This window comes from Hippocampus bargibanti, linkage group LG01 (assembly GCF_051943395.1).
Source record: "Hippocampus bargibanti isolate YZ-2025 linkage group LG01, ASM5194339v1, whole genome shotgun sequence".
Taxonomy (NCBI): Eukaryota; Metazoa; Chordata; class Actinopteri; order Syngnathiformes; family Syngnathidae; genus Hippocampus; species Hippocampus bargibanti.
This window is the reverse complement of record NC_142734.1, coordinates 34,457,011-34,469,484: the sequence shown is the minus strand read 5'-3', so window position 1 is coordinate 34,469,484 and position 12,474 is coordinate 34,457,011. Positions and strand designations below refer to the sequence as shown.

Here is a 12,474-nt window from a genome sequence, read left to right as displayed (position 1 = left end):
GTCTTCAAATGACTTCTACTGAGCATATTTTACAACGATTCCATCGCATATAGCTATAGTTTAAATTTTAAGACTCGCGCTGAATATTCCGGAAGTCTTGTTTTTGAGTTGGTGACGAGTCCTCACGTTACGTCACTGAAGGAACGCCCCTGACCGAAAAAAGGACACATTGTAGCAGTTCCTCTATCACGTCAATGCATTTTGCTGTACTTGTTTGGTCTGAAAACTTCATGTTGCACCAAAAAGAGGCAGAAGAGGGTGACAAAGCTCCGTGTTTTGCATTTGACTAAAAATATCATACTGTGTGTTTTGGGTATTTTAGATCCTAGAAAACGTTTTTCTGATGTCAGTTAGAAAACAAAAAGTGATGTCGTTTGTCCTTTAAGGTTTGTGGATTTCTGTCACTTAAAGTATGATTTGTCAGAAAATTGTCTCCAATTTCTCTTTCTTTCTGCTTCAAATGTTCAATGCTGTATGAATTTATGCAAGATATTGAGATTTATCTTTGAAAAAAAGCTCTCGAGTAGACATGGCAGCATATTGTATTTCCTTATGTAGTGGCCTAAGGGCATGTATGTACTCTTATTAACAAACAATTGTTCCTATTTAGACATCTGGGGGCATATTTTGGTCAAGAAGTCAAAAAGATAGCAATGCCATTTATGAAAGCTTTCTGTCCAAGTGGTGATGAAGTCACTTCATTTGATGGACTCGGGTTACCATGAGTCATTCTCTGAAGTGGTATGGTTCACTTGAGTCAATGATGCCAGTGAATATCAGTTCAGGTCAACGCATTTGCACAAAAACACAGCAGCACTTTATATCAAGAACAGTTCAAAAGGTAAGACATAAATGCAAGAATCGGTGCTACAAAAAAAACATCCGGTTTCATTGAATAACCAGCTTGGTTTGAGGACAAGCGTTGACGGTCAGTGAAGGCAAAAGTATCAAATACGTTAGGCAAAAAAGCAAGGTCAATAAACAATTTAGGTCAGAGCTTAGCTGAGTCAACAGCAAATGTTAGAACGTGACTGCAAGGTACATTGTATGACGAATGGGTGATAGTATAGAATGAGCCATGAGGTTAGAAACAAAACATTATATAGATAAGACCAAAAAAAGCACATTTATATATACAGTATATAGACTGTGTGCAGAATTATTAGGAAAGTGAGTATTTTTCCTTCTCCAAGCTGAACAGGCTTCAAAGTCTACAACCAATTACAGGACAATGTGTGCGTGTATATATATATATATATATATATATATATATATATATATATATATATATATATATATATATATATATATATATATATACTATCTGAATATTTATGTTTTTTTAGTGCCCGTACCAAAACAGGGGAGCCTTTCAGGCTCCCAGGGATTTGTCTCTTTATTTTATTGTCAGTACACACATCAGCATGCTGCTCGGCCACCAAGATGACACCCCGCCCCTCCATGCCATCCTTGAAACAGATTCTATTTAACGGCATGTGGCGTTTTTCACTTGAACACCCGCCACGGTGACCTTCCTTCTGTCTCCACTGGCTCAGCAAAGAAGCTATTGATTATTATTTTGGGGGGGGGGGGTGAAAATACAGATGAGAGACAAGGGCAAGAACGGTCCAATCTGGCTTGGAAGAGGAAAGTTTCAGAGAGATCAGGCTCATAAATGGCTGAAAGGAAGGTGCACAGAGGCCTGTTCCCTTGGGATATCATTATTTAAAACCACACTGCATTTGTGCCACCTTCCATGATCTGGCAAAGATTCTCGATACCCCAAGTTTTGCTCTCCGCATTTGTGAGCCTTCATAAGTGGGTGAAGAAAAAACCAACAACACATAAGTGTATTTTTTAAAAACCTCCACTCAAGTACTACTGAAATTGCGGACTCGAAAAAAAATACCCTACCTGAGTTTGGGTTTTAGTTTCAGTCCACAGATATTTGCTACGATCATAACTGGATGACAACATAATCCTATCTGTCCATGTCGATCCAGATCGAGAAACTAATTGGATGGCGCCTCATGTCGTTGATCTCGACCTTTCCTCGGTCGCCGTGGGGGAAGGTGATATTTGAAATGGGTGAAAGCACAGTTTGGTCGCGCATCGTAAATTCAATCAATTTTCCTCTGTTAATTACTCGCTAGCAGCCCGTGAGAATCACAGATACGGCTCAAGATAGCAATGCCGTTTGACTAACCAGAAATGAAAGCTTCAATAATAAATAGGAAAATTGAGCTGGCAATACAGACACCATCGTTGGCAATCTTCTATTAAAAGAAGAAAAAGCCACAATGATGACTAAAGTTCCTTGCAAATGACAAGACTGTCATTTTCCCAAATGCACAGTGACAAACCAAAAAACTTGTGGGAGAAAATCTTTTGGATAGTCTACAAAAGTGAAGCTTTCCTGCATTGAAAAACGTTTTTGTTAAAATAAAGTGGTTGCACTTAATCAAATCAGATGCATTTATGTAGACTCTACTTCTTTAAAGGGTATCTGGATCACATAACCCTGAACCCTAACCCCTGACCCTGAACAATTTATCTTGATTCTCACCCCGTAGCCTGATTCTAACCTCTTGACCGTGATCCCTAACCCCTTATTCTAACCCTGAACCAAACACTAACCCTAACCTTCACCCTGGCCCTAACCCTAACCCCTTATCCTGACCTTACGTCCTAACTCTAACCCCTGACATCAACCCATAACCCATTAATTTGACTCTACCCCCTTCCCCACATCCTAACCCCAATCCTAACCCCCTAATCCGTAACCGACCCTAACCCTTAATTTGACCCTAACCCTGACCCATTATCCCAACCCCTGACCGCTTCCCCTAACACTAACCTCTGATCCAAACCCCTTATCCTGACCCTAACCAATGACCCTTGTCCGAGCCCTAAACCTAACACCGATCCCTAACCCTTATCCTGACTCCAAACCCTAATTTTAAACCTAACACTAATCCCGACCCATATCCCTTATCCTGACCCCGAACCCTTATATTGACCCAAACCCTGAACCCTTGTGATACCCCTGACTCCTTCCCCTAACACTAACCTCTGACATGAACCTCTTATCCTGACCCTAACCCCTGACCCTTGTTCCTTTCTTCAACAGGCAAGTATTACATTTCATTTTCATCTTCCAATAACAGAGTTAAGTGGAAATGAAATGATCTTTAAAATATATATATATATATATATATATAATAAAGTAATTATCCAGGTAGTATGGAATAAAAACATTGTGGGACTAGACACACACAAATTTAATTTTTTAAAAATAATAGTATGTAGATTCAGACTTTTTTTTAATCAGCTTTGATTGACTTTGACGTTTTTTTTTTCTTGTCTACCCACAATGAGAATTCTTTAAGGCGACGTGGGCAAACTGTAAATCCTTCGACACACGTGAGTTAGAGCTACATGAAATGCTTGTGAAATCAGGCCCCTATGATATTGATGGAATTATTCATCAAATCTTGTGTTTCCCTTGTTCTCCAAAATTGAAACTGGAAGCCACGGTTTTAGAAAGAGTTCAAAAATTACCATTCAAATTGTCACTATTCAGACAGAAGGAACTGTTTTGCAACGAGAAAGAAAAACACACAAATAGGAACATTCTCCAAATCATGATTTTAGTGAAGAAATAAAAACTAAAAAACCCCGACAAATAAAAATGAGCATCTGATACTTTCTGTACAGACAAATAGTGACATAAACCATTAAAAATTTCTCCACTGTGAGACTAATAAAGGCATATCCAATCCAATCCAATCCAAAAGACAACCGACATCACTTTTTTTGTTTCCTAACTGATATCAGAAAAACGTTTTATAGCATCTAAAATATCCAAAACACACAGGCTGATATTTTTAGTCAAATGCAAAACACCAATAAAAATGACTTCCAGTGTCTAAAAACTACTTCAAATTGAAACCGGAAGTGGCCATTTTCACAAGGACCTGCCCCCTTGTTCGTGTTGTCACGCCAAGACGTCTTGCCTTGCTCAAGAATCAAAACAATGGCTTCAGATTCGGAGAATATGCTTTCTTGTTACACATACAGTTATGAATATCATTCAAATAGTTCTGAAGAGGAAAGTATAAATGTTTGCAATCGATTAAAGAAGGACTTCCGGGTCATTTTGAGGGATCAAGACAATGCAGAAGATGCTCCAGAGCTCCGTTGGAAATAGGTTTATTTTTCAGCTTGGAATTTTTGTCAACCAATATCAAAGAGTTGTCTCGGTGTAACATACAACGATTCACCACTGTGTTACGTGTTTTCCGTCAAATTTCGCCATCAACACGGATCAACACGAAGTTTTCAGACCAAATAAAGTACCGCAAAATGCATTGAGGTGATGCAAGGTATGTCCTTTCTCAGTCAGTGACGTAGGGTGAGGACTCGTGGCCAACTCAAAAACAAGACTTCCTGAATATTCAGCGCGAGTCTTAAAACGGAAAATATAGCTATATGCGGTGGAATCTTTGTAAAATACGCTCAGTAGAAGTCATTTGAAGCCATTTTACAAATTATGGACACAATTTGTCCGGAGACGTCGGTTGTCCTTCAAAGTAAAATAACTAGCTCTTGTCTTGTTTTGATGTGTGGTGTTTGGTTTATGATACAACTCTTAAAAAAATATTTTACGTTACAAAGATCTTAGAACTCGGTCATCTTCTTGTGTGTGTCCGCTTTGTTTTGTTGTCTCTGGATGGACAGCTCCTGGGCCTTCTGCTGGGCCAGCAGCCGACGAGCGTCCGACAGCTTCTGTTCCAGCTGCTTCACTCTGGACGCGTCCCTTTTTTTCCAGGACACAGACAACAAACAGATTAGAAAGTGGGGAGAGAGACATGCTGGTTTTTCCGGGCTGCACTCTCCCCGATGAGTTGGCCGCATGCACCAACTCTCACCTTGAATCCCTGCATCTCATTGTCACATTTACCAACAGCCCTGAATTCCAATGAATCGTCACTTGAAAATAACAAGTGGGATGCATTAGATTGCGATTAGGGATGAACATCATGGCCACAATAATCATAATCAGTCATCGGTTCATCGCGTCTTGAGCCAACTGAGGCCCAGAAGGAGTGCGTTCCGTGGGAACGAAGTACAGTAAAGTCTCGTTATATCGACATTCAAGGGAGTCCGAAAAAATATCGATATAACCGGGACTATCGATATATCCAACCCTGTTTGCAAGTAATTTTCTCTGTGCGTGCATAGAAATAGTATCGATATAACCGGGACTATCGATATATCCGATATCGATATAACGAGACTTTACTGTAATTGACATCATAGATGCCACAAAATGACAGCAAGGCACTTATGTCTTAGTCAAAGCTAAGGAAAGAGATGCCCATTTCACGGTAAGATCAGAGCATTGTCATCAAATGGTGAGTATAGTTTTTGCTTTTTTGAATGTTGCTGTGCCGATGACCATTTTGTGTTTTGGAGCCTTTTACTGAGCGAGTTGCTTGTTCTGTAGCCACAAAGGGACAAATGTCTTCTTGTGCCGGTCCCAAGCCCGGATAAATACAGAGGGTTGTGTCAGGAAGGGCATCCGACGCAAAAGACTTCAAATGACTTCTACTGAGCATATTTTACAAAGATTCCACCGCATATAGCTATATTTTACATTTTGAGACTCGCGCTGAATATTCAGGAAGTCTTGTTTTCGAGTTGATGACGATCCCTACGTGACGTCACGTTTGGAACGCCCCTGACCGAGAAAGCTACACACAATGAATTTTGCGGTACTTTGTTTGGTCTGAAAACTTCGTGTTGATCTGTGTTGATGGCGAAATCAGAAGGAAAACACATAAATAACGTGATGGTGAATCATTGTGTGTTGCACCAAGACAACTATTTGATATTCGCTGACACAAATTCCCAGCAGACAAATCAGCACCATTTCCAACGGAGCTTGGGCGCCATCTTCTGCATTTTCTGGGTGCTACATTGCTGTCATTGACTCCTTTAATCGATTGCAATCATTTATGCTTTCCTCTTCAGAACTATTTGAATCATATTTATAACTGGATGAGTAACAAGAAAGCATCTCCTCCGAATCTGAAGCCATTGTTTTTATTCTCCAGCAATGCAAGACGTCTTGGCGTGACGTCACGAACTGGGGGCGGGACGTTCTGAAAATCTCCAATTCGCAGCTATATTTGTTGCAGTTTTGGCACACGTTAAGTCATTTTTATTGGTGTTTTGCATTTGACAAAACATATCAGACTGCGTGTTTTAGGTATTTTAGATGCTATAAAACGTTTTTCTGATGTCAGTTAGGAAACAAAAAAATGCTGTTGGTTGTCCTTTAAGTCAAGGCCCATATTGTTTTACGTCTTTGGATAAGGAAGGCAAATTTGTAACACTTTTTGCCAAATCCAACTTTGCCCTGAAATGGGGGTAAATTCTCATATACTGTAGTATGGCAATTTCCAACAGCCGGCAATACTGACCTGCCCGTTTGCCTGCTGAGCGACTGGGTCAAGTTCTGGATCTCCCTCTCAGTCTGTGACACCTTCTCGGCGACCTGGAACAGCTTCACATTCAGACTCCTCTTGGTGTTCTTGCCACCCTTGTAGGCCTCCACCCCAGTGAGCGACGACGACCCAGCGGCCGTTGTCGCCCCCTCCTCGGAAACATCACGCTCCTTGGCGCCGAGCTTGCAGTTAAGAAAGTCAAAGACAGTTTTTCGCTCGCCGTTGGCCTTCCGCAGCTTCCGCCGACGCTTTGGCCGGCTTGTTTTGTCGTCATCATTTGGTTTGTTGTGAGCGCGTCTCAGGGTTAACTCGGCACACTGATCCAGTGATTTCCCTTTGGGTACGAGCACCGCCATGACGGGCTCCACTCGACCTTCCTGCGTTTTTCCCAAACCTGCGAAAACCAGCGAGACAAACTTGCATTGAAAGTTCGGTTGATGGTTTTGATCTGTTTTCATGTCTGCTTCAATACGTCATGACGCTCCAAAGATTAATCATGTTCCCATTTAGATTGAGGTCGATGATAAATCAGGGTACTGTTTTAGGCGTGGCTCTTTTGTGATTGATATGTTGCAACCGCAGCGATGTAGGAACGCATATCAATGGAAAACAGAGAAATAACCGAGACAAGCCTGCATCTTGTCTGGAAACCGCCGAGCCTGTCGTGTTCTGCTTTCAATTTCAAATTGATGGCTCAACCTCGCCTAAAAACATCATGGTGGGAACATATCAGAAAAAAAGAACAGGCTGTAATTCACATTTCTTGCTGTGATCGGATACAGATCTTCTTTTACTTTGTCTCAGTCATGTTACCTGAAAGATACAGATCTGTACATTAGAGGGATGGGGGGAATAAATAAAATGTTTGATTCCTCATGTCACAACTTTGACCTTTATTTAATTGCTATGACAGCTGGTGGATTTTGAGATAAATGGTTATCGGCTAGTGATCAATTATTAATTTTATTACCTTAACTAGCAAGCTGGATATATATTCCCCCCAACTCCCCCCCAGGGTCCAATTTGCCTAGAAACTAAAACAAATGAGGAATATTTGGATATTGCAGTGGGACCTCGAAGGTCATACATCTACACTTTAATTGACCAGCGATTAGTTTGAATTAAAAATATAATGAGAATAATTCCCATAGAAAATATGACAAATGTGTTCCAAGGTCAAACTGTCTTCATGAAAAAATAAATTACATTAGCGTGCAAAAAGAAGAATATGGTTTTGGTGATGCCATGATAACTTTTGATCGCTAGCAAAAGCAGAGTAATGCAATTCCATCAAAATGATTCAAAATCGTAGTATATCGAGTGCATTTTCACCCACCTTTGCCATATTCGTAGCCCATCTTTAGCATTAGCTTTGATCCGATGCCTCTTGTGTGAACTTCCCAACCGCCAAAAGTGGAAGTGTTGTTTGCAGTCGATTCGCTGCCGGACCCCAAAACTGTGGGGAAATAAGTTTCAATCAAACACAAAATACACCACAATGCACTTTGACAATACAGTTTTATGTCGTGGTTTTCAAAATTTAGCATTTTACTTTGTGAATATGTAACATTGGTATTTTCTTGTCCAGCATCTTGAGTGTTTTTTGGGCGTTTAACTCCATCGCTTTCATTATTGTCTCATTAGCATGTGCCCATTGCGATAGCCAATAAAATACTTGACATTAACTAAAAAAAAAATCTGTGAATGCATCTCTTTCTTTAGCTCTTTCTATGAATGATGAGTTTTTGATTGATACGAAGGAATTAATCAGCCTGTGGAAACGGGCTGATTAATTCCTTACACGGAGCTTTGTCGCCATTTTCTGCCTCTTTTTGGTGCTACATTTCCCGCTCCCAGATACCTCAAAATGGCACTGAATATATTATTTAATCGATTGCAAACATAATAATAATAATAAATAATAATACATTTAATTTCTAAGCGCCTTTAAAAACTCTCAAGGACACTTTACAGTAACAGGATATTTTTTTGTGCGGGTGAGCAGCGGCAGCCATTCGCGCCAGCGTTCACTCAACCCGGAAGTAACATAAAGTTAAAAAAAAGTAAAAATAATAATAATACATGCTTTCCTCTACAGAACTATTTGAATCATATTCATAACTGGATGAGTAACAAGAAAGCATATTCTCCGAATCTGAAGCCATTGTTTTTATTCTCCAGCAATGCAAGACGTCTTGGCGTGACACCACGAACAAGGGGGCGGGACCTTCTGACACTGGCCACTTCCAGGTTCATTTTTTTTGTAGATTTTGGACACTTTAATTCATTTTTATTGGTGTTTTGCATTTGACTAAAAATATCATACTGTGTGTTTTGGGTATTTTAGATGCTATAAAACGTTTTTCTGATGTCAGTTAGGAAACAAAAAACTGATGTCGGTTGTCCTTTAAATGTCTTTTTTGCTTTCTTTTTTTTTTAATACCGCCAAAATAATAGTGTATAGTAAAATATGATTGAAAATGACCTTTCGCATACGCTGCATCGTCTTCGGCATCGCCCTGGTCCGAGTCGGAAGAGAGCGGGTCTTCTTCTCTCAGCGGTGGAATGATGCAGTCGGCTTCAACGACAGCATCTTTGAGTAGGAGGGAGTCAAACTTCACCGTGTAGAAGCCATTGTCGATATCTACATGAGAGAAACAACAAACATCCAAGGTGATTGTGTCGTAGCGTGTTGAAAAAGAAGCGCGTACTGTCCAAATGGTGCAGTGTGTGTTGTAATTGTAATTGTCTTATTCTGTAAGCGCATAGCTTTTCTTAATATTTCTTTCTTTGCAAAATGATAATCTTTCCAGCATGACTGATCCACTGCTCACAAAAAAAATGTTTTTTGGGAGATTTTGCGTGAAATGTCCAGATTAAATTTAATTTGACTTTTTTGAAACTTATGAATGTTCAATGTTTGCATACTTTTTGCAGAACTCAATCCACAAATGAAAACAGTCAATGTCCTGCACTATGAGACCTAGACGGCACAAAAAAATAATCGATCAACGGTCCCTCAGCATTGTAAGGCTTCAAAGCAGATGTTCTCGGAGAGAAATCCTCACTGAGAGTTTCATAATTAGGTGTCAACACAGATATATTGCGAATGGCGTGAAAGTGGCTGTTCTTCACCATTCCATGGTGAGGAATCAAACAAACACCTGCTGGAAATGTGCCATTTTTTCGAGCTCAACCCAAGTTCGTCTTTTAAGGTTCATCCTTTCAGAGAAAATGGTGGACAGTTTAACAAGTTATCATGTCACAGACTGTGATTATTGCCAGGGTTAATGTGCATTTAAGTTTATCCAGAAGTGTTACGGAGAAGCTCAATATCCCTAACTTGTTGTTTTTTTTGTAAGAGTAGCATAGATGTACAAGGACCCACAATGAATACACACAGTAGATGTCCTATTGATAACAAATAGACAGAATTGAATCGGAATCAGAATACCTTTATTCGTCCCACAATGATTGAAATTATCATATTTAAAAGTTTCATGCTTTTGTATGCTTAGTTGGCCGAACATAAGGCCCACAATAGAAGCACAGCAAATCTGGGGTCAATCTGAGGTGAACAGACACAGCCTGTTAAACTGTCATCGTCTTGGGCGGAATTTAGGACCTGGTAACTCCTTCACAGGAAGAGGTCATTCGCCAGGTTACAAATCTATCAGTTCACGGAAAGACAACCCTTTGAAATGTCTATGTTCTGTTTGTTTATGGATGTTGGTGCTTGTAACATGAGATGTCCAGGGGTGTGGTAATCAATTCAAGAAGTGTTTTACTAATGTATCATTTAAATTTTCATATACTCGCAATAAATAGGGCTGCAAAGGTTGGGCATCGGTCGAAGAAGTGCACACGAAGTGGCTTCATGAAAACTGCCCCCTGCCGGCAGTAAAAGACAATCTTTTCTGTGTTCGAGCGTTTGTTCACAGTGTCCGAACAAACATCTCTGACACCTATGCATGCATGCTAATTCTTCTGTAACATCAATCAAAATCATTTTTGTGAATGGAATTTTTTTTCACAACTCTTGATGTGAACAAGCCCAGTCCGTACCTGTAATTCTGGCCGGATACCAGATGCCATCCTCGTGCCGAGTCAAACAGGATGAGCCTTCCTCGAGATGACTGAGATCACAGTCCTGGAAGTCTCTGAGTTCTGACACGTACACCACTTCACCATGAGAAAACCTTTGCGGAGCATGAATAAAGAAACAAGGAAGGGATTCGACAGCTGTGATATTAAGGATGTCAAGGGTAAATACATTGGCAGTTTTTAGTTCATGGTAAACGAGAGTAAAAGAATGCTCCTACTTGCCCAATTGCATCACTGTTAAGTAAGGCTTTCTGATTCTGAAGTACAGTGTATAATGATAATATATAATAATATGGACAATATTGTTTTGCTTCCACCTGCTGGACAATATTTCAAAGCACAAAATGTCTGAATTGAACTCTAAATAATATAAAAGCAAAGGGAACATTCTTGGTCAACGTTTTGGTGCTTCTTCAGCGAACTGGAAATTCTAATAGCAAAACCAGAAATAAATAAAAAGGCACCTGCAGTTATCCTGGAAGCGACATTTGTCCTCAAGGTAGAATGGACATGGTTTCATTGACTTCTGTGTGGGGTAAATGTACAAAACTCGAACTTGTGCCTCCTCTCCATCCGGTTGCTCTGCCCCAACCACCATGGCATTGTGGTACTCCAGCGTCCCCCACGATGTCCTGTAAGGTGCTCTTACTTTGGTACCACTCAGTGTGTCTACCTCATCCCCATTCTCTTCTTCACATTCATCTTCTCCAAAACCATCCGTGTCCTGGTCGCCTTCCTTCAAATCAGCGTTGTTTCCTGAAAACTCCCCAAGTTCATTGTAGAAAGCAGCAAACTCGGACTCCAAAGCGCCTTTTGTGTCAGCCTCAGGCTTTTGCGAATTGGCCGCCACTCCACTAGCGTCCTCCAGGGAAGCCAGAAGCAGACTCTTCTTGAAAGACAGCAGGCTGGCCTTGGTGAGTTCTATCAGATGACAGAGGTCCTCTTTCAATTTGAGCAGGTCACTCTGCTGGGAGGGATCCAGGCCAGCAGCCAGTGTGGCATCCACTTGCTGCAGCTGGGCTTCATATGTAGATATGGCTCCCTCCAGAGTTTCCTCGTCCATAGTGTCACTCCACAAACGGCGGGACGGGAATGAAAGGCATCCAGCCTTTGGGGAAAGTATGCAAGAGAAATGCATCATTTAAAGTGGAAATGAGTGAAACTACCACGTGTTCCAAACCACTTGCTTGAATCGGATCACACCCCATGTGTTGATATACGTTTCGAATCATCTTTTATTGGAAAGACGCCCGCCACTGGCTAATGCATATTAAAAATAATAACAATAACAATAATCTGTTAGTTGACAATATACAAGGTTGTGTAAATATTGCTGAATTGGGGAAAGTGATGTTCACCAGAGTGGTGAAATAACGGAAGACGGCTGTGTGGTTGTAGATCTCTCCGACTTGCCTGTATTGTATTTACATGGTCATTGCAATTCCCGTTTAGAGTCAAGTCATTCCATTCAATCCAAAACATTGAATATAGAAACATGCAACCCTGAAAAATACAGAGATCACTTGCATTCATATTTTGCACACTGAATCCGTCGACTTAGATAGAAGTCAGCTCAGATAAAATGTGGTCAAATTCGATAAGAGCAGCAGTAACTTACATAGGAGCGAGTGAGGCAAAATTGTTAGCCACCTTCGAGCTAGCTGAGAGAATTGGACATCATCTGACTGGGATTCCCTCTGTTATCTCGCTAATTATCTGAAACCAATGTGACGACTGGAATGAAATAACCCATAAAATGTGCTTTGCAAATGAAATGCTTTAGATAAAACCAAAACAGTAAAGTTGACCGGCTGGGTCAAAATAAATTTCAAGAAAATCACTTCCGTTCTATACTTTT

The 12,474-nt window shown here is 40.5% G+C and overlaps 1 protein-coding gene across 2 annotated transcripts; it reads right to left on the bottom strand.

Annotated features, from left to right (window-relative positions):
• Positions 1 to 4,196: 4,196 nt before the first annotated feature.
• Positions 4,197 to 12,432, bottom strand: zgpat (zinc finger, CCCH-type with G patch domain). Of its 2 annotated transcripts, XM_089012795.1 has the most exons (8): positions 12,235 to 12,432; positions 12,030 to 12,119; positions 11,081 to 11,724; positions 10,578 to 10,711; positions 8,998 to 9,156; positions 7,849 to 7,968; positions 6,489 to 6,906; positions 4,197 to 4,819 (listed from the first exon to the last, which is right to left on the bottom strand). In XM_089012795.1, exons 2-8 carry the CDS (start codon positions 12,111 to 12,113, stop codon positions 4,681 to 4,683), a joined length of 1,698 nt encoding a protein of 565 aa, XP_088868921.1. In that variant the 5' UTR covers positions 12,114 to 12,119; positions 12,235 to 12,432; the 3' UTR covers positions 4,197 to 4,680. The 2 variants fall into 2 exon arrangements, with proteins under 2 accessions (XP_088868921.1, XP_088868929.1); XM_089012803.1 differs by lacking the exon at positions 12,030 to 12,119.
• Between the last annotated feature and the right edge of the window lie 42 nt (positions 12,433 to 12,474).

Excerpts from the sequence above, each read along its gene's own strand:
- zgpat (XM_089012795.1), bottom strand. The coding sequence starts at position 12,113 with ATGTTTCTATATTCAATGTTTTGGATTGAATGGAATGACTTGACTCTA. Across the intron at positions 6,907-7,848 it reads GGGCTACGAATATGGCAAAG|GTTTGGGAAAAACGCAGGAA; the intron begins GTGGGTGAAAAT and ends TGGTTTTCGCAG. Across the intron at positions 4,820-6,488 it reads CTCAGCAGGCAAACGGGCAG|GGACGCGTCCAGAGTGAAGC; the intron begins GTCAGTATTGCC and ends CTGGAAAAAAAG.